At 46.3% G+C, this 27,016-nt stretch overlaps 1 protein-coding gene across 1 annotated transcript in view; it reads right to left on the bottom strand.

Annotated features, from left to right (window-relative positions):
- Window positions 1-27,016, bottom strand: part of RPH3A (rabphilin 3A) — a 102,595-nt gene that overhangs the window by 21,170 nt on the left and 54,409 nt on the right. The window contains exons 6-12 of the mRNA XM_010828592.1: window positions 10,045-10,174; window positions 8,456-8,542; window positions 8,139-8,310; window positions 6,129-6,167; window positions 5,878-6,030; window positions 3,921-4,007; window positions 1,334-1,396 (exon numbers count right to left, since the gene is read on the bottom strand). Coding sequence (XP_010826894.1) covers window positions 1,334-1,396; window positions 3,921-4,007; window positions 5,878-6,030; window positions 6,129-6,167; window positions 8,139-8,310; window positions 8,456-8,542; window positions 10,045-10,174 — 731 coding nt within the window. The remainder of the gene's footprint in view (window positions 1-1,333; window positions 1,397-3,920; window positions 4,008-5,877; window positions 6,031-6,128; window positions 6,168-8,138; window positions 8,311-8,455; window positions 8,543-10,044; window positions 10,175-27,016) is intronic.

Below are 27,016 nucleotides of genomic sequence, written 5' to 3' on the forward strand. Positions count from 1 at the left end.
GTGCTCAGCTTTCTTTATAGTCCAACTCTCATATCCATATATGACTACTGGAAAAACTATAGCCTTGACTAGATGGACCTTTGTTGACAAAGTAATAGCTATCATTTAAACATTTTTTTCTCTACTATATGCACAGGAGGCTCAGTGGTAAAGAATCCACCTGCCAATGCAGGAGATGCAGGAGACACGGGTTTGATCCCTGGGTCAGGAAGATCCCCTGGAGGAGGAAACGGCAACCCATTCCAGGATTCTTGCCTGAGAAACCCAAGGACACAGGGCCTGGTGGGCTACAGTCCACGGGGTCACAAAGAGTCAGACACGACTGAGGAACTGAGCCCATCGCACAGCACCTGGTGCATTAGCAAGCAGTGAACACGTTGTATTGATTGGGGCTGTTACATATATATCATGTAATAATCACTGTCACTTGGAGTGATCTTGGCAAAGAAAGAAAGAAGTTTGGAACAGAGAAGGAGACATCACTTGAGTGTTTGCCCCAAGCACCGCCCTGCCTCCACTTCACAGGTGTAGACACAGGCCCAGGGGCAGCAGGTGATGGGCAGAGGCCACGTGCTAAGGTTTTCTATGTCTCAGTTTACTTAATCCTCACAACAACTCTATGAGGTAGGTCTTTGTGTTATTCTCATTTTAGAGATGAGGAAAATGAGGCTCAGGGAAGTTAAGTGACTTACCTAAGGTCACACAGTTGGGAAGTGAAGAAGCAGTGATTTGAATCCAGGCAGCCTGTGCTCTTAACCACTGAATGTATTGTCATTTTCTGTCCATCAAATGTTAGTACTGACTCTCTAGAGTTTTAGAATTCGGGGGATCCCTTAGAGATCATCAGCTAGGTCTCAGGATGCAGAATGGGCCAATGTCTGGTAGCCCCTGCTCTCTCTCTCTCCGCCTCCGTCTCTGTCATTCTCTCTCTCTCTCAATTAGTGAAAGAGAGGTGGCCAAAGTATGTTTTGTGCATCAGGTGGCCAAAGTATTGGAGCTTCAGCTTCAGCATCAGTCCTTCTGATGAATATTCAGGACTGATATCCTTTAGGATGGACTGGTTGGATCTCCTTGCAGTCCAAGGGACTCTCAAGAGTCTTCTCCAACACCACAGTTCAAAAGCATCAATTCTTCGGTGCTCAGCTTTCTTTATAGTCCAACTCTCATATCCATATATGACTACTGGAAAAACTATAGCCTTGACTAGATGGACCTTTGTTGACAAAGTAATAGCTATTATTTAAACATTTTCCTAATATATGCACAGAGTATATGTCATCTAATATATGACAATACTTTTTGTGCACAGGCACAAAAAGAAGTGAACACTTGCCTGGTCTCTGATCTGGAAAGCGTCCTGTCGGCCCTGGACTGGGTCTGCTGCCTCCTGGGGGTCCTGAGTAGGGCAAAGACAGAAAGAAGCTTGGAACAGAGAAGGCGACATCATTTGAGGGTTTGCTCCAAGCCCTCCTCACTTCACGGTGCAGACGCAGGCCCAGGGGTGGTGGATGATGTGCAGAGGTATCCAGGGGTGCAGGAACAGTCCCACTGCGGGGATCCTGGGGCTGGACAGGCCTAGCTTCAAGCCCCAGTCCTTCCCTCCTGAATCTCAGCTTCCTCCCCACTTCCTCCCATCACCAGTGGGGCTGGTGATACCTGCTCTTCACGTTTTGCTGGCTGTTATGAGGTCAACGAGCTAATGGAATAAGAATCACTTGCAAGGTAACAGGCGAGTCCATGCTTTGTGTCCACCATTATTACCGGGTCATTACCAGTCCAGAGGATTCTCTACATTTCCAAAGCTTGGGATGTGGGAGAGAGCCACAGGTTTGGGGCATGAAATAAAAATAACATTCAATGACACAGTGAGAAAGCCATTCTGGGCTCCATTGGTTCGATACTGATCCCATCATGGGAAAAGTCTTACTGCGGTGCTACTTTTCTTTAACACGTCTCTATAAGTGTCTTTAGCACGTCTTTATAAGTGTCCCTTTTGAAAAAGCAAAAGAGGACAGGCCTCAGGCTCCAAACCTTCAGTAGGCCAGTGTACTGAGAATATCACTGCACTCTTTTATCTTCAGTACATTAATCTTTTAAAGATTTATTTAATTTATAAATTAAATTATAATTTAATATAGGCTGTGCTAGGTCCTTGTTGCTGTGTGTGAGCTTTCTCTAGTTGTGGTGAGTGGGGTCTACTCTTCATTGCTGTACGCAGGCTTTTTATCACTGGGTGTCTCTCGTTGCAGAGCACGGGCTCTAGGCACACAGGCTCAGTAGTTGTGGTACATCGATTTATTTGCCCCATGGCATGCGGGATCTTCCCAGAACAAGGATCAAACCCATGTCCCCCTGCATTGGCAGGCAGACTCCTAACCACTAGACCACCAGAGAAGACCCAGTATACTAATTTTTATAATAGCTTCCACAATAGGTTGAATTGCATTCCCCCAAAGATGTTCAAGTCCAAACTCCCAGTCCCTGTGAATGTGAATATTTAGGAAAAGGGTCTTTGCAGATGACCAAGTTAAGATGCAGTCATTAGGCTGGGCCCTAATCCAATATGACTATTCCCTTATAACGAGGGGAAATTTGGACACACAGGACCCAAGCATGGAAGGAGGATGATGTGAAGATCCCTCTACAAGCCAAGGAATGCCTGAGGCTCCCAGAAGCGAGGGGAGAGGATGGGACACATTCTCTCTCACAGCTCATGAAAGGAACCAACCCTGGCAACACCTTGATTTTGGACTTTTGGCTTCTAGAACTGGGCCACAATACATTTCCTTTATTCTAAGCCACCCAGCTTGAGATATTTGCTATGACTGCCCTTTGTGCTGTTTAGTCACTAAGTTGTGTCCTATTCTTTGAGACTCCATGGACTGCAGCACGGCAGGCCTCCCTGTACTTCACTATCCCCCGGAGGTCACCCAAACCCACGTCCATTGAGTGGTGATGCCACCCAGCCATCTCATCCTCTGTCGTCCCCTTCTCCTCCTGCCTTCAATCTTTCCCAGCATCAAGGTCTTTTCCAATGAGTTGGCTCCTCACATCTGGTGGCCAAAGTATTGGAGCTCCAGCTGCAGCATCAGTCCTTCCAATGAATATTCATGACTGCCCTAGCAAACTATTAATAATACACTCTCTTTTTTTCTGGTATGGAATGCTGGTTTCCCATTATTATAGGTTTCTTTTAAAATAACAAAATTTTAAAAATATTTTATTTATTTGGTTGCACCAGGTCTTGGTTGCAGCGTGTGGGATCTAGTTCCCTGACCAGGGATTGAACCCAGCTCCCCTGCATTGGGAGCATGGAGTCTTAGCCATTGGACCACCAGGGAAATACCTAAAATAACAGCTTTTTAAATGCACCTATTAGGAATTATTTCCATTCTTTTATACAAGCCGTATGTGCTCAAATTTTCTCATGTTACTAATCTCTTGCCACTATTTCTTGCTGAATCTCACATACCTGTCTGAGAACATTTGCCTTTTTGTTAAAGTCCAAGGTCCTTAAATTTTCCTTGAGAGAGAATTTATGATAACAACTTCTCTCAGTTATGTTTTTAAAGGAGGTCAATTTGAAGAAAATGTTAAGGAAATAAGAGGGCAGATGGTAGACGTATGTGGTGAGAATTGAGAGCAGAGTGACAGTACTGGAAGGTGGGACACCCTGGGGGATGAAATACTGTCACTTCTTGCGTTTAGGTGGATATGATGCTACCCACCCCCTCCCACCCATGCTGGGCTCCCAGCCTCATTCTATTCTAGTAGTTCTCATTCTAAGGGTCTTGAAAGAGTTTAGAGTTTGGCAGTGGCTGTAGCTTTGCAAAAAGCCCAGCGGATTCTGCAAGCAAAGGTGGGAGGTATTGTGGTCACAGCTGAGTGACGACCTGGGTGGGCAAGTGGGTGGCAGGTACCTGGTTGCCCAGGCTGGGGAGGTGCCGGGCTCTGCATTGAGGCTGGGGCAGGTCTAGAAGCCTGGACTGAGTTGGCCCGTCTCAAACCTGAAGGGGAAAGAAAAGAGCCTGTCATGTTACACACACACACAGACACGTGCACACACATGCAGTCAAAGCAGGAAGAAGCTTGGGACTGGTGAGCTGGCATAAGGTACGGTCCTCTGGGTATAAACTGGAGGAAGCTCCCTGATATTCTCGGCTCTTTCAGACCTTCTACTCCTCCTCTCAGTGTGTTCTATCTTTTCAATACTTAGATCACCCTGAGCAAGTCACAGCAGCAACATGGGTATTGAAAAGCCCAGGTTCTGTGATGTTGCTCCCAACATCTATGACTTTGCACAAATGACTTGTCCTCTCTGGGCCTCAGTCTCCTCATCTGTCAAATGGGATAACAGTACCTAGCTCACAAGGCTGTGGTGGAGACACATAATGATACAATACATGCAAAGTGCTCAGAACAGTGCCTGGCATGTAGTAAACACTCAAAATCTGGTAGATTTTAAAAATCAATTCGGAATTTATTTTGGTACTTGTGTCAAGCAGATTTCTTTTTTTGTTTTCTTGTCGCACCTTGTGGCGTATGGGATCTTAGTTCCCAAACCAGGGATCAAACCCGTGCCCCTCCTACAGTGAAAGCGTTGAGTCTTAACCCCTGGATGGCTAAGTAAGTCCTGAAAGACTGTTCTTACCTTCATGAGGACTTAGTTTTGTATCCCAGATTTTTCTTTTATAAGCTATGTGTCTTTGGGCTGGTCACTCACCCTCACTGAACCTCAGATGCTTCATGCAGGCAATAACTCTACCCACTTGATAACAATGGGCTGATGGCTTATTTATAATAACTTATTTAATTTCACACCCTGTGAGGTAGGTGCTTTATGAGCTCCATTTTACAAATGGGTAAACTGAGGCACAGAAGGGTTAAGGAGCCCACCTAATGTCTCCTGATTAGTTAGCAGCAGAGCCAGGGTTTGAAGTCAGGTGTTTGATCTCTGGAGTCTACCTGAGACTTTTATGTGCTACTGCCTCTTGCTGAGCTGCTGGGGGATCAAATGTGGATGATACACATAGCAGCTCCTGGTACCCAGAAGCTAAGACATTCCCGGAAGAATGCCTTGTCCTCGCTCACCTCACTGAGCTGGATCCTACCTTTCCTGAATTTACATCTTTAAAAAAAATGTATAACTTTTATTTCCAGAAGTAAAAATGTGTAGGCTTTATAGTAAATCCTCTTTTTTTTTTTTTGGGCTGCAGCCTGTGGCATGTGGTGGAGAAGGAAATGGCAACCCACTCCAGTACTCTTGCCTGGAGAATCCCATGGATGGAGGAGCCTGATGGGCTACAGTCCATGGGGTCGCAAAGAGTCAGACACGACTGAGCGACTTCCCTGTGGCATGTGGGATCCTTGTTCTCCAACCCAGGATGAAACCTGTGTCTCCTGCATTGAAAGCATGGAGTCTTAAACACTGGACCACCAGGGAAATCCTGATTATTATTATTATTTTTGCCCATGCTGAGTGGCTTGTGGGATCTTAGTTCCCTGACCAGGGATCAAACTCATGCTCCCTGCAATGGAAAGTGTTGAGTCCTAACCTCTGGACCACCAGGTAAGTCCTGAATTGAAACCTTTTTCACAGGAGAGATGCTTGAATGCTCAGAACAGAAAGTACTTGGCCACCTCTGGCTGGAACTAACTAATCCCCAGGTCTTATCTCAGGGTCCTGCATTAGCACAGCTTGTTTGGTTGTTCATTTTGGTCTTTGTTCATCCATCCATTGACTCACCCAATCATTCAACAAGTGTTCACTGAATGTCTACCAATGGCCAATGAATAAACGGATAAAACACTGTCCTCCCCATTCCTTTTGTTTCTCTTCCTCCAGGAAGCCTGTCCGGCTTTGCCCAACTCTCTCACCTGCTGGGCTCTGGCTGGGGTCCCCAGCAGCCATGCTGTGGCCCTGGTCCCAGCTGTCTGAGTCCCGGCCAGAGGAGCTCATTCGTGCCTCAGAGGCCCTGCGCACAGGAGGCCCGTAGCTTCCTCGCCCAGGAGCAGAAGTCACGTCAGGGCCTGGAAGGAAAGCATTAATTGAATGCAGAAAGGGCACCTGAGGAATGGGGGAAAGGACTCCTGTCCCCAGAGTAGAAGACAGAGTCGGCAGAACCCACCTGTCTTCTGACCTGGGCCCCTCCTGTCTTCAGTGTCACCTGCAGAGAGAGAAAAAACTGACCAGGGGTATGTATTTGATGTTTTTGAAGAGGCATCATTTAGGAGCTCACAAAAGGGTCTGTCCACCATTCCTCAGAGCTAAAAAAAAAAAAATTAAAAATTTCCTCTCCCAACTTCCCCTCTAATGTAGAGACTGCCTACAATATCACATTATTTCCTTTGCAAATGAGTTGGGATCATCAGTTCTGTATTCTTTCTAGAATGTGCTTTGTTCACTTACTTTGATTTTCCCTAGGACTCATCAGGCATGCTCCAACCTCAAGCCCTTTGCAAGCGATATTCCCAAAGATTTTATGGGCACTTTTAACCACCTTGGTCAGTTTCTCCCAAGTATCATCTCTTCAGACAGCCCTTCTCTGACCATTCTGCCCAACATGAAGCTTCTATCCCCTCTACCTGTTTCACTTCTCTTCCAGGCACCTATAACTACCTGATATTTATTGTATTTGCATTAGCTGTTTGTTGAGCATCTGTTTGTCCCACTAAACTTTAATTGCATGAAAGCACGGATTTTATCTGCTTCATTCACTGACTCCCTAGGGCTTAGAACAGAGCCTGGAACTCACTAGGTGTTCAGTAATTGCTTGTTAAAAGAATACTGAAAGCTCATATCATGGGCATAATTCTAAATCTATTATGTATGAAATATCATTATGTCTTAAAAAATGTACATGCCTTAATTTAAAAATATTTCATTGCTTAAAAAATGCCAAAACAATTGCCATGGTAACATCAAAGACCAAAAAATGATCACAAATCATTTTTGTGTGTGTGAAAAACTGCAATTACTGTGAAGTGCAATAAAGCAGGTGCAATAAAACAAGGTGTGCCTGTAGCATCTCATTTAATCTTCAAAATAACCCCTTGAATTATTAACCTCATTTTATAGATGAGGAAAGAGTTTCAGAGAAGTTAGATTACTCATCCAAGCTAACACAACTTGTAGGCTGCAAAGCTGGAATTCAAATTCAGGTATTCCTGGGCTCAGATACTCAAGATGTTGACAGTTACGCTATGCAGTCTTCTCATCTTAGAGGGAGTAATGCTTAACCAGGGAGAAAGATGCTCTAGTGATGGAAACCCAGGGCTACAGAGTATGTTGACAGTTTGGTGAGTCTCTGCAAAGAGCAGAAATTGCTCATGCCTTGCCAGGATAAAAGTATTTGTTGAGTGCCTTTTGAGTGTCAGACATGTTACTGGGTGCCTTGAGAACCTATGATTGGGCACTTCAATTTTGGCGACCTTCAACTATAACATTCCTTTCAGAAGTACTGCCTGCTCTCAACTCTGGAATTGTCCTTCAGACCAGTTTTTATCACTTCATCAAAAGTACTGCAAGAGCTTTATGTGGTCAGTCTTGGTGGCCTTATTAAATTAAAATGTGTTCTATTGAGGTTACATTTTTTTTTACTGTTTTGTCACTCTTTTTATCATTTTAATAATTAATAAAATAGATAATAGTGATAATATCCATAGTAGCAGTAATTTTCTTTTTGCTAATTTCCTTTTTATTCATCTTTCACTTTTAATTAGTCCAGTTTTGGATTTGCTGGTGATTGATATAAGAAATATCAGGAGAAAATAAGGCCTTTTCAGCAAGCCTCCAATCCCTTGTCCTCCAGATTCCAGTGTGTATTTTGGTGCTGGGAGCCTTTCTTAGTTCCTAATTTTGACTTCCATCTCTGCTGTACCTCTAAATACTCCATCAGGGATGACAACAAAGCCTTTTGGGAGCCTGGCATTGCTGGAGAAGTCCCTGTGCTACTCTCTTGATAAGGGTTCATAGTGAGTTGTGAAAGGGACATAGGAGTTCTAGACCGAAGCCCAGAGGCTGGCTGGCTATCCACCAGCTGGGCAGAAACACAGACATGATGTCAGGACACCTTTCAAGTAGACCAGTTAGCCAAGATCTGCCCTTGGTCCTGAAAGAAGCAGCTGTATTTTCCTACCTCGAGTTGGAGCCCGGGCAGGGTGCTTGGGCTCAGGAGTGGGCTGCTCAGGGGCAGCGGGCACAGGCTCACTGACTGGCTGCTGGGGCTTGTTCTTCTTTATGGGCATAGGCTGTGGGAGGACCTGTTTGGGGAAGCCCTTGAAGAACCATGCTCCAGAGCGCTTCCACACCTGGACGAGGAGAGGTAGAAGATGAAGGCATGGCAGCTGAGCACTATTGCTCCGTCTTGATGAATGCTAATTTTCCACTCTGCTCCCTGTCCTCAGAGCACCGACACAGTAGGCTCCAGGAGCCAAATGGGACCCGTCCACTCACCTCTCTCTGCTCGATGCAGATTTTGCAGAGCCACACAGAGTGTGGGCGGTTGTTGGAGGTCTCCACCCCACACTTGGTGCAGACATTCTGGAGACAAAACACAGCCCAGTGCACACTTAAGATATGTCAGGCTCGGAACTGCTGGCAATCAGAAATGGCTGGGAAGGGTGGCAATGAAGCCCCATTCTCCCTTGTTCCTCACCTGCCTCCCATGACCAAGGCCAGTTAGAATAAAGTTCTAATTTGAGTCTTGATTTCTGATAACAAGAACTGGAGTCATTCCCAAGCCCTCAATGCAGGGATTCTCCAAGAGTCTCTGTGGGGCCTGAGTTTTCAGCATCCACACCAGGGAGATCATTGACATAATTCTTTAAAGAGCGACTATTTATCTGTTTCTTACTTTATTTCTTCTTTCTTTCCCAAATGAACTGGAGACAACCTAGACTATGACTACAGATTCAACTCCTTACAAAGAAGGAAGTTATCTGAGTACATGTTGTGACTATGTGATGGAACATTATACTTTTGGCTGAGTTTCCTGCCAATCAAAACAGGTCACAAAATTCTCACATCTAGTTGGCTACAGAAGGCAGGTTTTTTGGAGTAGATAACCTTCCCCCAGTATTCCATTCTAAATGCTAATTGGGACCCCAAGTAGGAGAAGTCAGGTGATATTATGGATCTCTCCAGCTGGATTGTTCCCTTGAATTCCTTTCCTGGGAATCAGACGGACCCAAGGACAGTTGTGTTTCTGTCCTGGAATGGTCAAGTGCAGACAACCTGGGCAGAGGGTACAAGGTGGAGAGCATACAAGCCCCAAGAGTGAATGCTTGAGGCTTTCCTGCCAGTCCAGTGGCTAGGACCTCATCTTCCAATGCAGGAGGTGCGGGTTTGATCCCTGGTTGGGAAGCTAAGATCCCACATGTCTCATAGCCAAAAAACCAAAACATAAAACAGAAGCAATATTGTAACAAATTTAATAAAGACTTTAAAAATAGTACATGTCAAGAAATCTGAAAAAAAAAAAAAAGAGTGAATGCTTAAGAAGACCAAAGTCTAACTTGGCCTAACTTGGCTAGAGAGGGGCTTTCTAAAATGGCTTCTACTGTAACCCAGGGTAGAGCTTGCTGTGTATGCTGTCCATGTACACATGTATAGGCATAAGCCCAGCGTTTTTTGTTTTTTGTTTTTTTTTGGCCACATGGGATCTTAGTTCCCCAATCAGGGATTGAACCTGCACCCTCCCATGGCGGAATCACTGAGTCTTAACCACTAGACTACCAGGAAGTCCCCCAGTATGCTCTTTAGGATGACCAATATCTTGCTGAGCCAGAATACCTGTAGGTTCAACCATAGTTCATGTTCTGCCTCATTCTCCCAAGGTCATACTGTATGAAGCAGAGCTCCAAGGGTACAGAAGGGTCAGCATGACATCTAGGGGAGGAACCATGAACAGGCACAAGAGCATGCTAGAAGGAATCAACCCAAGCTCCATCCCTAAGAGCAAAGGCCCCCAAAAGGCTGGACCCTAGGCTTAGGCCCTCTGCATGGGATGTGCAGGGAAGCAGGGAAGGGGAGGGAGACGGTACCTTCTTACAGTCCTCACACACCACACAGGTGGAGCCCAGCATCCCCAGCTGTTCTCCACACAGGATGCAGCGGTTTACCCCGTCCCCGGCCACGTTCTTCCTCATGTTCTCTAGGCGGTCCACCAGGCGCCTGGAAGCAGAGTCAGGGTTATATGGACCTTACAGGACCAGGGACCACCAGCATCTCCCTCAATACCTGGCTGATGGCTTTAACCTTCTCTGGGGCACATATTCTTGAGTATCTGATGATGACTAATTGGGCCACTCCCCAGAAAAAAGGTACATACATTCTGATATATTTCAGAACATCATGGAACCCCTTTCCTGTACCCAAAAGTCTATCTATTCTACTAACTTCAGATTAGGAACTTTAATCTTTTCTCCTGTCACCTCCTCCAGGGACATTGTCTTCTGAACTCCAGATTGTCTACACGATGTCTTCACTTGGGTCTCAAACTTGCACTTTCATCTCAACTCTTCATCTTGGTTGCTCTTCATTCCATCCCCAGGGAATCTGCTCCCATTCTCAGGAAGCAGTAGGACTATCCACTAACTTGCTCCAACCAGAAACCTAGAGGGTCTTCCTGAGCCCCTACTCTCCAGACCTTCAATGACCCTACCAAATCTTATTGTATCTAACTCCATAACGTTTCCAGAATCCACCCACTTCACTGTCTTCACCGCAGCCAAGCCACAGACATGTCCCCTCCAGATGACTGCAGGAACCTCTCGGTCTCTGTGTCTTCATTCATCTCCTTCTATTGTCTGTTCTCCCCACCACAGCCATGGAGAAATTCCTAAAACATAAATCTGATCATGGCACTCCCTCTTCCCCCTAAAACCTTTAGCTGGTTCCCATTTCACAAGGTTTCCGTGATCCTATGTGGTCTGGCCCTGGATAAAACCCTAAACTTCTTCTCCCTCTTAGTTTTACTTCAGTGTTATAGTTCAGTGGTTCTTTAAGTCTGATGACCAGACCATTAGCACCAGTGTCTCCTGGAAATTTGTCAGAAATGAAAATTCTTGGGCCCCACTCCAGAATAATCTAGTCAGAGAGTCTGGAGGGCAGGGCCTGGCAATCTGCTTTAGCAACCCCTCCAGGGGATTCTGGCAAAAGTTTCAGAACCACTGCTCTGGTTACCCTGGTCTTCTTTGAGTTATAGTTTTCCTAACTGCCTCAGTGCTTCTGTACATTCTGTTCCTTGTGCCTGAAACATGCCTTTGCCCATTGCACATCTTTGTGATCTTTCTCTCTCTCGCACACACACACAATTTTCCTGTCTAGATCCCCCTTATCCTTCATATTCCATATATATTTCATATTCCAATATCCCCTCCCCTTAGAAAACTTCTCTGACTACCCATTTTATTTACTCTAATTGCAACCCTTCTGCATAGCACTTGCCACATGTATAAGTAATTGTGGGATTGTCTACATTAAGTAATTAATTAACTGTGAGTCCATCTCTAGACTACGAACTCCCCTGGGTCAGGGATCTTGTCCTCAGGGCCAGAACAGTGCCTGGTCCACAGTGAGTGTTCACACATGATGGTCAAATGAATGAATGAATGAATGAATGCAGCCCGCCTCCTAAATATGTAATCAGCAAAAGCAAGCTGAATTGAATGTCAAGTGACATATAATAGCAGCTTATACTTACTGAATACATAGTGCTTATTATACGCTTGGCATGGTATGAAGTGCTTTGCCATCCAACCCTAGGAGGTACTATTAATAAGCCATTTTGCAGGTAAAGAAAGTGAGTCACTTTCTTTAAAATTAAATCACTTGCCCAAGGTCACACAGCTAGGAAGTAGCAAAGCTAAAACTGAAACCCATGTATCTTATGTGCTACACTGTGTGTGCGTGAGTGTGTGTCTGTTAGTCATTCCGTCATGTCTGACTCTGCAACCCCACGGACTGTAGCCCGCCAGGCTCCTCTGTCTATGAAATTCTCCAGGCAAGAATATTGGAGTGGGTTGCCGTTCCTTTCTCCAGGGGAATCTTCCTGTGCCAGGGACTGAACCCAGGTCTCCTGCATTGCAGGCAGATTCTTTACCTTTTGAATCACCAGGGAAGCCCATGTGTTATGCTAACCCTTCTCAAACTTAATGTGCATACAAGTCACACTGGTATCTTGTTAAAATGCAGATTCCAAGGCATCAGGTCTGGGGTGAGGCCTGAGGTGTGTGTTTCTAGAAAACTCCCAAGTGATTCCACACTATGCTACTGGTCCCAGAACACACTCTGAATAGCACAAGGCTGCACATAATGACTCTATCTGTGGGGGCATCCTGCTTCAATCTCAAGTGGGTTGTTTTTGACACTTCCCACCAGCCTGAGGGGCTTCCCAGGTGGCGTTAGTGGTAACCCACCTGCCATCCCTGCAGGAGATGTAAGAGACACAGATTTGATCCCTGGGTCAGGAAAATCCCCTGGAGAAGGAAATGGCAACCTCCAGTATTCTTGCCTGGAGAATCCCCATGGACAGAGGAGCCTGGAGGGCTATAGTCCATGGGGTGGCAAAGAGTTGAGCATAACTGAAGCAACTTAGTATGCACACATCAGCCTGAAGTCATCTCCTGCTTTTTCCCCCAAACAAAACCTTATCGTTTCCGTTCCAGCCACTGCCAGTGGACTCAGATGAAGTTGGACCCTGCGCACCCCTCCACGTGCTGGCTGTCAGCTGTGGACACCAGAGGCATGAGAACCACTGGGATGGCACTTGGGCATCACAGGGTCCAGGAGGTCCCTGGCCAGCCCTGCTGGCAGCTACCTGATGCTGATTCTCCCCACAGCCATCTCTCCTCGGTCCCGCCATCCGCTCAAAGCGCTCTAGTCGCTGTGTTATAAATAGCAGCTTCTCTGTGTTCCATTCAACAGGGGAGCCCACAGAGGAGCCAAAAGCAGCTTGTGGGCGCTAGAGCCTGCTGTGACCCTGATCAGACAGAGCTGTTTAGGGAGGCAGCATGTGAAAAAGCAAAGACAGCACGCTCTCTTCCTCTGCCTCTGCCCCAACCCTTCCCACATTTTCCCTAGAAATGGTTTTTATAGGATGATGCAATGATGCGAGGTAACCAAATCCAGGGGCTCCCGGTGCTGTCTCAGTACACCAGTAGCCAGTGTCTACTGAGCACTTACAATGTGCCAGGCACAGAGGTGAGCACTCCACGTGGATTTCCTCAACAAATCCTTCCAGCAGCACTGCAAGCTGAAGACTATTCTTTTCCTCATTTTCCAAATGAGAAAAGTGAAGCACAGAGAGGTGAATTGAGGTACTCAAGTCACACAGCAGGGAGGTGGGTAGGGAAAGCCTGAACTCAGATTCAGGCAGTCTGGCAGTGTGGTTTTTGAGTCCCTGTTCTTTTTTTTTTTCTACATTTAAGTAAATAAAAAATCTTAGTTCCCTGACCAGGCATGGGCCTGTGCACACCTGCAGTGGAATCATAGCATCTTAACCACTGGACCACTAGGGAAGTCCTTCAAGTCCCTGTTCTTATTCAGACCTTGCTGCTGCTACTGCCGAGCAGAGCCATGGGGACCTTCTTGAACAGTCCAGTCTCCCCCTGCTCTGTTCCGTTGCCTTTCTCACATCAGTGGGGCCTCAATCACTGGTAGGTACCAAGTTGCACACATGATTCTGTCTCTTTTGCCTCTGACTTCTCAGAAGTTGGGATAAGACACCCAACAACTGAGCTGCCATCTTGTTCCCCTAAAGAGTCCCCGATGTAGGATGGAGAAATCTGGATGTTAGCCTTGAATTTTGCCTCTCTGGGATGCAATTTCCTCATCTGTAAAGGAGAAGGTGTTGGGCTAAGTTGGTCATTGTCAAATTGTGTTTTATGGCACCCCAGAGGTTCCTCAGAGACCATCTTGGGGCCACTCACTGGAGTGGTATAGCAGGAGTAATGCTGAGAGATATTTCATTCAGAGTATATCTGTGTTTATCTCTTTCATTTGTTTGAGCTTTTGGATTAGATTTCCTTCAGAAAGTTGGTTCCACTATTTAAAGAAACAGTTTGAAGTTGTCTGGAGCAGACAGATTTGAAGATGCTTTTCAATGCCATAGAATTACCAAATGTTACGCGACAATGGTAAGCTAATGGAGGCAGGGGATGGTAATTGCACAGTGTCATATATATATATTTTTCTTTTTGGGGGACACATATTTGTTTTTACATTTTTTTCCCTTCATCCACAGCCAGATGAAGTGATTAATCTAGCCAGAAAGTAGTTACATTTTGTTCTTCTCACTCTATCAGTGGTGGTGATGGTAGTGAAGGGGGTAGTCCCAAAGCACAGAGAGCACTAAGCCTGGGCTAGAATCTAGTTCTCTGCGCCAGTAAACCATCTTTGCTTTCCATGAGTTCCCCTCGTGGCCTTCTGCCTCGAGTCAAGCTTTGCCAACCCAGCTCAGGAAGAGAGCATGGGCTAGATGACCCAATTCTAAACTGCAGCATACTTTACTCAGGAAACCTAGAAGGCTCAGCTGCCGCCACTTGCAAACCCACACTCTTGCATCCCTCTCAAGATGCTTGCTCCTTCCATCATTCAGTCCTCAACTCCAAAAGGCCCCATTAACACGCATTGTACTGGGAGTGTCTCATTAGCTTATATCAGTGGCAGCAAACGGCATGGAAAAACAGATTGAAGATCATTATCCAGATCTCTCAGCATAGCGACCCTTGTTATTTGTGAATTCAGTACAGACCAATAAAGAGAGAGGTAGTGGAGTAGGGTTGGGCAGACCTTCCTTCTCTGCTCAAAGACAGGGATGAACAGGGTGGCAGGTGTGGGGGTGTTTCCTGTAGCCTGACCATTCGGACAATCTCTCTGCAGCCCCAGATGCTAGGGCCTCAACAGGGAGGACCTGAATAGCCAAGGAGCATAAATTTGGAAATAAAACTTTGCAGGGAACTAAGTCCAAATTATGTCATGAAGACCATGAGTCATAGATGAGTCTATCCTGGTGATAAAATATTTCAGTTTCTTCACCCCATAAGGAATGTTTCTTGTTACCAGTCTTGGCAGGAAAGTCCTATATGCACTATGAAAGATGCCTGTAACCCTCAATGCATGTTAATGACCCAGAAGAATTAAAAAAAAACAACAACAACCAACGCCTGGAGTCCCAGCTCTAAAACTTCTCAGTTATGGATTTGATTACACTCGGAAACCAGTATTTCAGCCTATGGTCCTGTTGACAGCCACTGCATGCGGGTATGTTCTGCAAATGGATGGTCCATCTAGATTACCCTAGAAGAGTGTTCAACATTCAGATTCTATGGGACTGGGATGGGTTCCAAGTGTCTGTAGTTTGGAGTAGCTCCCTATGGGATCCTGGTGCTGGTGAATTTTTGGCCACATTTTGAGAAATGCTTCGGTAGGGAAGGAAGCAGTGGGACAAATCACACAAGAAAATGCTCTCCTCGTTATGTTAAGTGGAGGAAAACCCCCCAAATCCATGCAGAACTGTGATCGTGATACAAGGCTGGGTTTGGAACATGCTCATCTGAATACATGTGCCTAGTGTGCATCAGGCCAAAAAAAAAAAATTAGAAAAGAAACACACTGAAATATTCACAATGATCATTTCCAGGTGGTGGGATTATGAGTAACTTTTACTTCCGTCTTTAATACCTGTGCTACCCTCTTCCCTTAAGCACCCAGTTAGCTGGACTCCTCTATACTTTCTTAACTTTCTATGATAAACATGAGCTACTTTATGTTAGACAATAAAATTAGCATTTTTGGAGATAGAGAACATGTAAGCCAAGGGTTAAAAGCCATGGCCTTAAATCCTACCCCTCATCCAGGCAATGACCTAGAAAAAGCTTTGTGCTCTGCGTGCTTTCACCCAAACAAAATGTGAGCAGTTAGATGAGATGCACCTCAAGCTTCCTCCCCTGGGCAACACTCAGGGATTCTCAGATGCTGAGGCTAAAGCATCAAGATTTCTCCTGGTGTTTTGAAACTGAAGGACCTTCACTGACGGAGAAGATCCATCTGCATCGGCAGGCTAGCTTTGTTTGCCTGTCTAATGTCTCCACATTAAGCGCCCAATTAGCTGGACACTGTACGTGGCTGTCACTCTCTAGTTATGTCTTTACATGCCCGATTAACTTTATGATTCCTACTTGTGCCTCAGATCCAGGAAACCCATCCATCACCAGGCTGGGTGCTTAAGGGGAGCTGATGGTTATTCAGTGAAGTTGGGTGGGCATCTCCCGTTTCCCAGGATGTTTCTGGAGGCACCAGAAAGGTTAATGGTCTCCTCCTCTGGGCACCAACAGACAACCCCTGGAGGTGGTGGGAAGTGGATTCCCAGGGTGCTCTGACCTTGCTGTCCAAATAGACGCAGATGGGCTATTCATTCATGTGACGAAAATTTATGGAGAAACCACGTGACAGTAGACAGCGAGGACACAACGGGGAGCAGAACAGATGAGGGGCCTGGCGTCATGGAGCTGGCATTCTAGAGACTCGGACATTTTTACATGATCACATCGATCATCATAATTAAGCTCAGAGAAAGTACTCTGCAGAACAAGCTGTGAGAACTCAGAGGGAGGGACATTAAGTAGGATGGGGCCTCAGAGAAAGTGACTGCTGAAATGAGATCTGAGGATAAAGAGGAGCTGGACCAGTAAAGAGGGTGAGGAAAAGCACTGGAAGAAGAAGGAACAGCAAGTGCAAGGGAGTTGAGAGTTGCTTAACAGGGCTTGGGCGGAACGGCAGAAGATGAGTCTGGAGGGGTGGCCAGGGGCCATTCCCTGCAAAGTCTTGAGTCTAACAGTGATGGGAAAGCATGAAAGGGCTTTCGGTAGAGGAAACCCAACTTCCCCCATTTTGAGACAATGTATGGACATATGAATGGAGCCCCTGGAGTCTTGAAACAGTGAGTTTCAAATGCCAAAGTGGTTCTAGGTGGAATGAGGCAGGCAGGTCACCAGACTTTGTCTACACATGGGAGGGACCAGGTCTCTTGAAACTATAAGATTGTCCCCAGTGGCTCTAATTCAGTGGTGACAGTGTATACTAGCAGGAAGCCTCTGAGATGCCATTGCATGCTAGCTGGCTTAAGGAGCCCCTCTGTGTTAGCTTCTTAGTGCTGCTGTCACAAATTACAGCCTAGTGGCTTATGACAGCACAAAAGTCCTAGAGATTATATACCTGACATAGGTTTCACTTAGTCAAGGCACTGGCAGGCAGGTCTGCGTTCTTTCTGCAAGCTCTAGAACATCTGTTCTTTGCCTTTTCTAATTTCTAGAAGCTGCCCACATTCCTTGGCTTGTGGCTTCTCCCTCCATCTTCAAAGCCAGCAGTGTAGCATTTGCCAATCTTGCTGTTACCCTCCCACCTCTCTCTTATAAGGACCCATGTGATTATATTGGCTATTCCAGGGTAATCTCTGTATCTCCAGATTCTTAATCATACCTGCAAAGTCTCTTTGGCCATGGGAGGAACATAGCCGCAGGTCCCAGGGGTTAGGATGTGAACATCTTTGCAGGGCAGCATTATTCTACCCACTACACCTATATTCCTGCTCCATCTGACATGCAAGTTCTGTTTCCACCTGGTTCAGGTCAGAATCAGATTCAAGTCCTCTTCTCTGGAGCAATGTTTGGGCAGTTCCTCCCTGCCTGGCTGTGGATGTCAGAAAAATCAAGTTTTTGGACCCTGTGAGTTTCTGATCACCTTCTCTGGGTACTCAACTCCAGGAAAACATAGAGTCTCTCCACACATGCACACGCACATGAACACTTGCACACACACACACACACTCTTTGAAAATTAAGAAATGTGAGGCACTTATGATGCAGGAGTTGGGGTGTCCATTCTGCAGTGACCTTGCTTGGGTGCACAGTGGACTTTGGGCTTTGGACTTTGGACTTTGCGATTTCCTGGCTCTGAGACTTTAAGAAAGTTACATAACCTTTCTGAGCTTCTGTTTTCCATCTGTAAATTTAATGAAAACAAAGTCCTTGCCACCTGGAATTGTTGCAAAGATAAAACAAGAGTGTTTGTAAAATGCCTGGAACACGGTAACTACTCAGTTGTGGCTGCTGCTAATTATTTCTTCTGGAAATTTGTAGCTTTAATAGCTCCCTATGCTCACATTTTTTTTTCTGTGTAACCAGGGTGCTAAAATCTGCACATGAAATCCATCTTTCTAAAGCTTTTAAAGAGGCTGCCGTGACTAGAAACTGACAGAACTCATGTGCCTGTCTCTAACCACACACACAGATGGAACCTACAACCACACAGGAACATGGGTGTGATTGTCACCCGCATACAGAGCATGCTTTCACACACACACACAGCTGTACACACTCTGCTTTTGCAAGGAGCCTAGCTCTAGTTGGCTGCCTTCTGCAGACAAGGATACCAGCCAACTGCAGATCTGATACTGCTTTTTGGTTGAGCTCAGGCTTCCTCCAAAAAATCCAAATTGGCCCCAGAAATGTTCAGGCAACTGCTTTAGCGCTTTCAAACCAGCATTGCTGCAACATCTCGATGAATGTTGAAGAGAAGCCTAATAGATGTACAATTGCTCCAGAAAGTAGTTTAATGGGGTGAGCTGCAGAGCTGAGAAGAACACCCTGCCTGTGAAGGTGTGTTGGCTGTATGTGCTGGTCCCTGAACTGGTGAGGAAAATGGTGAAAAGCTGGGCCTCCATCACTGATGGTGTGGAGACAGAGAGCTGCCTTTAGAGCCATGATGGAGCGCGACTGCACGATGGTTCGGAAGACGCAGCGGAGTGAGAGTGCATCATGTTGTTTCTCTCTCTCTCCCTCACGTGCACACTCCATTAATTCCAGAGTCATGCTGCTTTCCCCATCACCCTAATTGCCAAGTGGGGAGATGCTACCACTAGGTTTATTAGACTTGGCATTTCCTGAAGTCTAGTCTGGGTCATCTAGACTGTGAACATGGCTGCTCTGAAGGGGGCTGGTCTAAGACTCCAACGCCAAGGTCTCTCGGGAACCTGTCCTTAAATGACTAAGTCCTTCCATCATGAAGCCATGCTGCTGGCATGCAGAGTGCATGCAGTTCAGACTCATTAATTTCTACTGCTGTTTATTACTGTCACTAGCTGGGGAGCTGTTGATCCTACTCTGTCTCCTTGATGGATTGGTCAGTGGGATTCCTGTCTGGACCCCAGCACTTTGGGGAAGGGGGTCACCCCGGGTCAGGGTTGGAGCCAAGAGAGAAAGCCCGAGGGCTCCGCTGGGCTAATGTAGTCAGCCAGGCAAGGAACTGGGTCATTTAAACCCAATAATAGCAACAGTTATCTGGTGCTGTGCTAAGCATTCCTTGTGCATTGTTTTCCTTAAGCCATACAACCTGTGAGGTCAGTTCCATTATTCACTCCTATTTTGGGGGGCGGGGAAGGAGGCACACAGACAGAAAGTCACTTACCAAGGGTACACAGCCAGCAGGTGGCCGAGACTGGAGGCTGGGTCTAGCTACTTGGATGCTGTTACCCGCTTTGGAAGAATGAAGCCTTTGTTTCTTTTCAGTGCTTACAGTTGGGGCTCCTCCTAACTCCTGCACCTGCCCTTTCTTGTCATGGAAAGTAGGGTTGAGAGAATACGCTGCTGAGGCCCACAAGGGACAGTGAAGGGTGAACTGCCCCACTGTAGGAAGAAGTGTGCGACACTCAATCTTTTAACCCGAGTGAATATATAAGACACCCTGTAAATTATTCACTTCCCTGAAGCTCTGAAGTCATTTGTCAATTGCCTTCCCTACGTGCACCTCTGAAAGGCAGTAAGATAATGTGGAAAGACAGATTCAAGTTCAGAGTTTGGTTTGGCCATGAAAAGACTGTGTACCCCTGGGCAACTGCCTTAACCTCTCTGAACTTCAGTCATCTCATCTGTGAAGTAAAGACAGTAGTCTGTCACTCTGAGAGGACATAGTAGGGATTAAAGGTAATGCAATATATTTGAAAGTTCCTAATAGAATGCTTGGCTATAAATGATTATCTCTCTATCAGTCAGTACAGTTCAGTCACTTAGTTGTGTCCAGCTCTTTGCAATGCTATGGACTGCAGCATGCCAGGCTTCCCTGTCCATCACCAACTCCCAGAGCTTGCTCAAACTCATGGCCATCGAGTCGGTGATGCCATTCAACCATCTCATCCTCTGTCGTCCCCTTCTCCTCCTGCCTTCAATCTTTCCCAGCATCAGGGTCTTTTCCAATGAGTCAGTTCTTCACATCATGCAGCCAAAGTACTGGAGCTTCAGCTTCAGCATCAGTCCTTCCAATGAATATTCAGGACTGATTTCCTTTAGGATTGACTGGTTTGATCTCCTTGCAGTCCAAGGGACTCTCAAGAGTCTTCTCCAACACCACGGTTCAAAAGCATCAATTCTTGGGCACTCAGTTTTCTTTATGGTCCAACTCTCACATCCATACATGACTACTGCAAAAATCATAGCTTAAATCTCTCTATAGAATAGCAGAATAGGCATCTAACTCTGAAGCCAGCCAGTCTGGGTTTGCAATCCCAGTTTGCTTATTAGCTGTGCAACCCTGGGAAGTTGCTTAACCTCTCTGTCCCTCAGTTGCCTCATCTGTAAAATGGGAATGATAATAATATGACTTAATGCATAAAGCTGTTGTGAGGGTTACATAGATGAATCTGCTTAAAGCTTTGAGTACCCTGCCAACATATGGTGTTTGTAAGGGTGAACTATTATTATTTCCCTAGAAGTTGAGTTATGGTTGCAGAAAAATTCTCATTTGTTTCTTCTTCCTTTTTTGAGTCACTCAGCAAGAAGGCTAGAGCAGTGATTCTCAACAGGGCGTGATTGTGCCCATCAAGGGGGCATTTGGTGATGTCGGGAGACATTTTGGATTGTCACAGCTTGGTAACAGTCCCAGTTACTACAGGCATCCAGTTGGAGGGAGCCAGAGGGAGCTGCTAAAAAATTCAGGGCACAGAACCACACCCACCAGAAAGAATTATCTGTCTCCAGATGTAAATAGTGCCAAGGTTCAAGAACCTTGGGTTAGATGGACTTGGAGATGGACATAGTCCAACCCCAACTCCCCACTTTATAGATGAGGTCTGGTAAACCTCAAAGTTAAAATTATTCAATGAGAGACTTAGTCAGTTGGGTTTAGAATTATCCAACATGCATTCATTTGCTCTCTCCTTTTTATGCCAGGCACTGGACTGCTTAACGAATTAGGAAGACATCTGTTTTCACTGGGGGCTTCCCATATAGCTCAGCTGGTAAAGAATATGCCTGCAATGCAGGAGACCCCGGTTCGACCCACTCTAGTATTCTTGGGCTTCCCTGGTGGCTCAGCTGGTAAAGAATCCACCTGCAATGCAGCAGACCTGGGTTTGATCCCTGGGTTGGGAAGACCCCCTGGAGAAGGGAACAGCTATCCACTTCAGTATTCTGGCCCAGAGAACTCCATGGACTGTACAGTCCATGGGGTCGCAAATAGTCAGACACGACTGAGCGACTTTCACTCATTCACTCACTGTTTTCATCTTGTGCAAACAGATTCCATATATTATTAAGGATACATGGACATAACAAAGTGTTGATCTGATCCCTTGAAAAACTGAGGTACTACTCAGTGTTTCTCAACATTTGGGGGTTCAGAATCCCCCCAAACCTGATGACATCTATGAATATTTCTTCTTAAAAATGAACACATACACACAGATAACTATGTTTATAATATCAGGATGCCCCAGAACCCCTGAGTTCTATCCACAGAATGTCTAGGACTCCAAGTTAAAAAAAAAAAAATGTAGCAGGGTGGCTTGCTGTCAGCTTGTCAAGCCATAGGAAAGATGCCTAGCTAATTAGATGCAGCAAATTCCAAGCAGTATTACTCACTTCTCCCTCTGTCCACACTTTGAGAAAAATTCTAGGCTAAGACTATAGGGGATGGTGGAACTGAGATGGGGAGGTGACAGAAATCCAACAGATTTTGTCAACAACAGTCTCCCAGTGTCTCTTTGACTTCCTCCTCCATCACAGTGTTTGGACACCAAGGTTAATGACAAATCCTAATTACTTCTTCGGATCCATCTGTTGAGGGACATCAACCTCGAATGGAAACCACCAGGCTGCCTGTCCCCTTGCAGACAGAATATATGAGCAAATGCCTTTGAGAGGCTCTGAAAGAAAGAAATATGATAAAGACATGGAGGAACCTACCAGGGAAACAAAACAAAAACAAAACCTGCACACACAAGTTTCCCCAGGCAAATGTTTAATTCCAGATTTAATATGCTTTAAAAGTCCTGTGGGCACCCTCTGGGTGTCTGTTCAATTCACAAAGGACCTTGGCACTCTCTTGAGAAGCACTCAGCATCCTTGTTTGTGTAGCCTGGCACCTCTGGTCATGGCTGATTGGATGAGAGGCAGGCACTTAGGGTGACCTGGACCAGAGTTCCTTTCTTGGGAATTTGGAATTAGGGCTAAGAAGAATTATAGCAATTGAAGAGGTATAGTATGTGACTATATTTTCTAAGATGTGTATGAGAAGCAGAACTTTCGTGAGTCTAGGCTGTGTCCCTGTCCTTGCAACCCTTGAGATACCTCTGAAACCTTGTATTCAATTCCCCTTTTTGCCTAATGGAGTAGAATCTCCAAAGAAAACTGCCATTTACAGCTTCTTTCCCTGGATGTGTAAGTCATTCTTCCAGGAAGAGGTGGATCTCTTTCTCCTCTCCAGTAGAACCCAGTGGAGTAATGCTCTACCAGTCCCAGACCCAGCTGTTAAGAATCCCGATGACTTCCATCTTTGCTTTCTTTGCCAGGTAAAGGAACTCAGGTCAGACGATTGAGTAAGAAAAGATTTCTTGGAAAGAGAGGGGCCATGCAGAGCACACTGTGTGAAAGGATTGGAGCTTTCCTGGCCCTTCCAGTCCAACCCAGTCACTCATTGAATGCAGTTGAAAGAGTGACCCCTTGCCCATGCTACACGGAGCAGAAAATCAATCTGTCAGAGTCCTGCCTAAATTCTTAACCCACAGAATCATGAAAAATAGTAAATTGTGGTTGTTGGCAGTCAGTAAGTGTCGGGTGGTATGTGATGCGGTCACAGATAACTCAAACAGTCTACCTGGAATTAATTTCCTTTCTTGCAAGCCAAATGTTCTAACTAGTATAGAAAGTTTACAGCAGTCAGGCCATGCAAAATAAATTCTGAGATCCCATTTAGCCTTGAATAAGGAATGTGGGGAAAAATGAGGCTCTTTAATGAGTTTCCCTTCTGGCTATCATCCTTCCCTCTAGGGATGCTGAAGAGAGCAGAGCTTGATTGTGGGCTGAGTAGTGAGTGAAGTTTTAGACACCCTCTTGGTCAAAAGCAAAGAGGCTCCAAGGCGAGAACCAGCTCTACTCAGCTGCATTGCCTGGGACTCCCTGGGGCATCTAACTCTAGCTAAACCGCCCCAGGGAGGCAGTGCTTCCTGGGACACCTGAGGCTGATTCTCACTTGGAATTCTCCACAGCCTTAGGACCATGGAGACAAGTTCTGACAGCTGTGGAGGTAGAAACAGGTTAGTAAGATCACTGGGAAGGAATCACTGGGCCAGTATAGAAGGGATTCTAGCTTCTAACTCCCCAAAAAGTGAGTGAAGTTGGTCAGTCATGTCCAACTCTTTTTGATCCCATGGACTATAACCTACCAGGCTCCTCTGTTGTGGAATTTTCCAGGCACAAGTACTGGAGTGGGTTGCCATTTCCTTCTCCAATGTCCTCTCCAAACCTAAGCTTTAAACGTTCCTATATTCTGCAGAGTCTAACAATTTTGAGGCCAGGCCTTCAGGAAAGACACCTAATAGGAGCATAATTCTGAGAGTCAGCCAGAGAGGGACATGTCTCTTAGCTCTGCGTGACTTTGGACAAGTGACCTAGATTTTCTAAGCCTCAGTTTCCTCAGCTGCAAAATGAGGATAATAATAGAACCTACTTGATCGGGCTGAGAGGAGCAGTTAATGAGTTAAGCCTATATGAAGTTTTTAGATTCAGTGTTTGGCACTCAGTAAATACTCAGCCTATAAATGGTACCCATTATAATGACTGCTTATTATGTAAACAATGACTTGGCATATCTCTCAGATGGGTGTTAGGTAACCGAAAAGGAAGTTCAGCATCACAGACCTGGTATCTGGGCCCAGAAGGGGACACAGTTATATCCACAGGTTTAATAGAAAGAGCTCATTTGCTGAGAGGGGCAGCCAATAACATGGTACAGGGTCCTCCACCAGACCCTCCCAGTACTTTACAGTTGGATCAGGAAGGATTCTGAGACCCAGGCTGACCTGCCTTACTGGATGGGTGGGGAACTGAAGCCCCCAAGGCTCATTAACTGAGCCTCAGGTTCTGGAGGGGGAACCCCGATGGCACCCCGTTTTCAGCCTCACTCTGTGCCTGATGTGTTGCTCTCCTTTCATCTGACTCCACTCTGATCCTCTCCCAGGGAAGCGTGGGTTGAACAGGAATGAGGGCAGGTTTGAGCTCATAAGACACAAATAGCATGGCTTTGCCTCTGGCGATGCTACCAGCGAGGGCTGGCAGCTGGAAGGGTGCGGGGAAACAGCGGCAGCCAGAATCCTCCAGGACTGTCCTGCCTCCTGGCAGGATGAGAAAATGTAGTGTTTCAGCAAGGGGACACTCTGTCACCATGGGCTTGGTCCCGGCTTCACTGGAAAGCTCTCAGATCTCCTTCAGGGGAAGCCAGGGGCTTGCCAAACCATAGTCTTGGGCATAATTCTAGAACGGAGGCCTTGGTCGGTGTAAAGAAACGCATTTCCTCAGCAAATGCGTTGTTAAATGATCATCACCATTAACTGAGCATGTGCCCTGTGTCAGGCACCATGATAATATTTTGCATGTGAATTAAACATTCCCAGAGAAGTGTGTGCTAAGTTATCCCTGTTCTTGCTGTCCTTCAGTCACTAAGTCGTGTCTGACTCTTTGCGACTGCCTGGAATGCAGCACACCAAACTTCCCTGTCCTTCACTATGTCCTGGAGTTTGCTCCAACTCATGTTCATTGGGTCGATGATGCCATCCAACCATCTCATCTTCTGTCACCCACTTCTCCTCCTGCCTTCAATCTTTCCCGGCATCAGGGTCTGCAGAGGCTCAAATCAAAGGCACCTACTTCCTGTGTGTTCATAACATCATTTTTCATCCAGGAATAAAATGATCTGCAGAGCTTCCCCATTTTGCAGATGAGGAAATTGAGGAAGGAAGAGCTCAAGTGGCTTGCGTAAGGTCACACAGGGGATTAGAAATAGGGCTGGAATTTGAACCCAAGTCTCTCTGACTCTGGGGCCTCAGGGGTTAACTGCTATGCTCTTCCACCACGTCACCAGATCAGGCAATGTAGCAGGACATGGGGGCAAAGCAGGGAGCCCATCTACCCTGTTCTTGAATGTTCAAGCTAGAATCCACTTAATTCACAGAGATCCCCTTAATTTACACCCAAAGGCAGCCCAGTTAACGGATAGATTCTGATATAAATCTAAATCAGCAAGTCGTAGTGTCTTCCCTGGAAATGTGGACCCTGGACTACAAAATTCCAAGCTCTCCAGCCTCATGGCCACAGAAGATGCAGAAAGAAACTGACTTGGGTGGGTGGGAGGAGCACTGTCTGCCATGTTCACTCACTCACTCAACAAATACTCTACTGCACACCTACTATGTACTAGGTCTGGGGATTCCATGGTGAACAAAACAGGTAACAATGTCTACACTCAGGAATCGTATCATCTGATAGGGAGAGACACACAACAGTCAAACTCAGTGTAAAATACAAAGCGTGTTAGCTGGTGGGAAAGTGCTATGTAGGAAAAAGGTTGGAAGTTCTTGCCTCCAAGCAAGAATTTAACATCCATATCCTTCTGCAAGGATATCCTTTCTGCAAGGCTGAGGCCCCTTGTTGGTTGAAGTGAACACACACTCAAGCTCACACCCACACACTCACAAGACCTCCAGCCTGGACAACTCCTCACTCCTGATATATCTTTTTAAAAGCAAAATAAAAACTCAGCCATGTAAGCAAGCCCCTCAAGACCTCTCCCCATTAGCAACCTACCCAGGAAGCTGATGGAGGGCGGAACACAAGCTGACTCCACCTGTGCCAGGTTATCTGCCGCTTGCCAACATCACCTCTGATCGCCCCAGCCCACCCTGAACAAAATGGTCTGCAGAGGCTCAAATCAAAGGCGCCCACTTCCTGTGTATTCAGAACATCATTTTCCTCCCAGGAATCTTGTTAACCCCCTGCTGAGTGGATGGGCGGGGAGACGAAAGGACACCCCAGTGCCCAACCAGTTGCAAGCAGTCAGCAAAGGCTGCTCCCCACTCTGCCCCAGGGAAGAAAGGTCTGGGAAGGAGGTGACATCTCGGTGACCCCTCCCATTTCCCATCTGAGGTTCAGTCTTGGAGGACCGATTGGTGGCCTCCCTGAGTCCTAGCAGTGGAAACTTCTACCCATGAACTGCACCCCCAACCCCCAACACACACATACTCACTCTTCTCTTCTCCCAGGCACGACTCCCCTCTCACTTCCCCATCCATCCCTCCCAAGCCCACCCGCTAGCCCTCCCTCTCTCTCTAACACTGCCCTGGCTCACTGACGCTGTCACTCCCTGACACACACACGCCACACATCCTTCTTCCATCCCTTATGTGTTTTTGTTACCTCTGCCCTCCAAACTCCACTTTCCTCCCCCTCTACCATTCGTTAAATGCAAAGTATGCCCAGGCCACTTGATGCGAAGAACCAACTCATTGGAAAAGAACCTGATACTGGGAAAGACTGAAGGTGGGAAGAGAAGGGGATGACAGAGGATGAGATGGTTGGAATGGCATCACCAACGTGATGGACGTGAGTTTGAGTAAACTTCAGGGGTTGGTGATGGACAGGGAGGCCTGGCGTGCTGCAGTACATGGTGTCGCAAAGAGTTGGACACGAC

The sequence above is a fragment of the Bison bison genome, unplaced genomic scaffold (assembly GCF_000754665.1).
Source record: "Bison bison bison isolate TAMUID 2011002044 unplaced genomic scaffold, Bison_UMD1.0 scf7180017864495, whole genome shotgun sequence".
Lineage (NCBI taxonomy): Eukaryota > Metazoa > Chordata > Mammalia > Artiodactyla > Bovidae > Bison > Bison bison.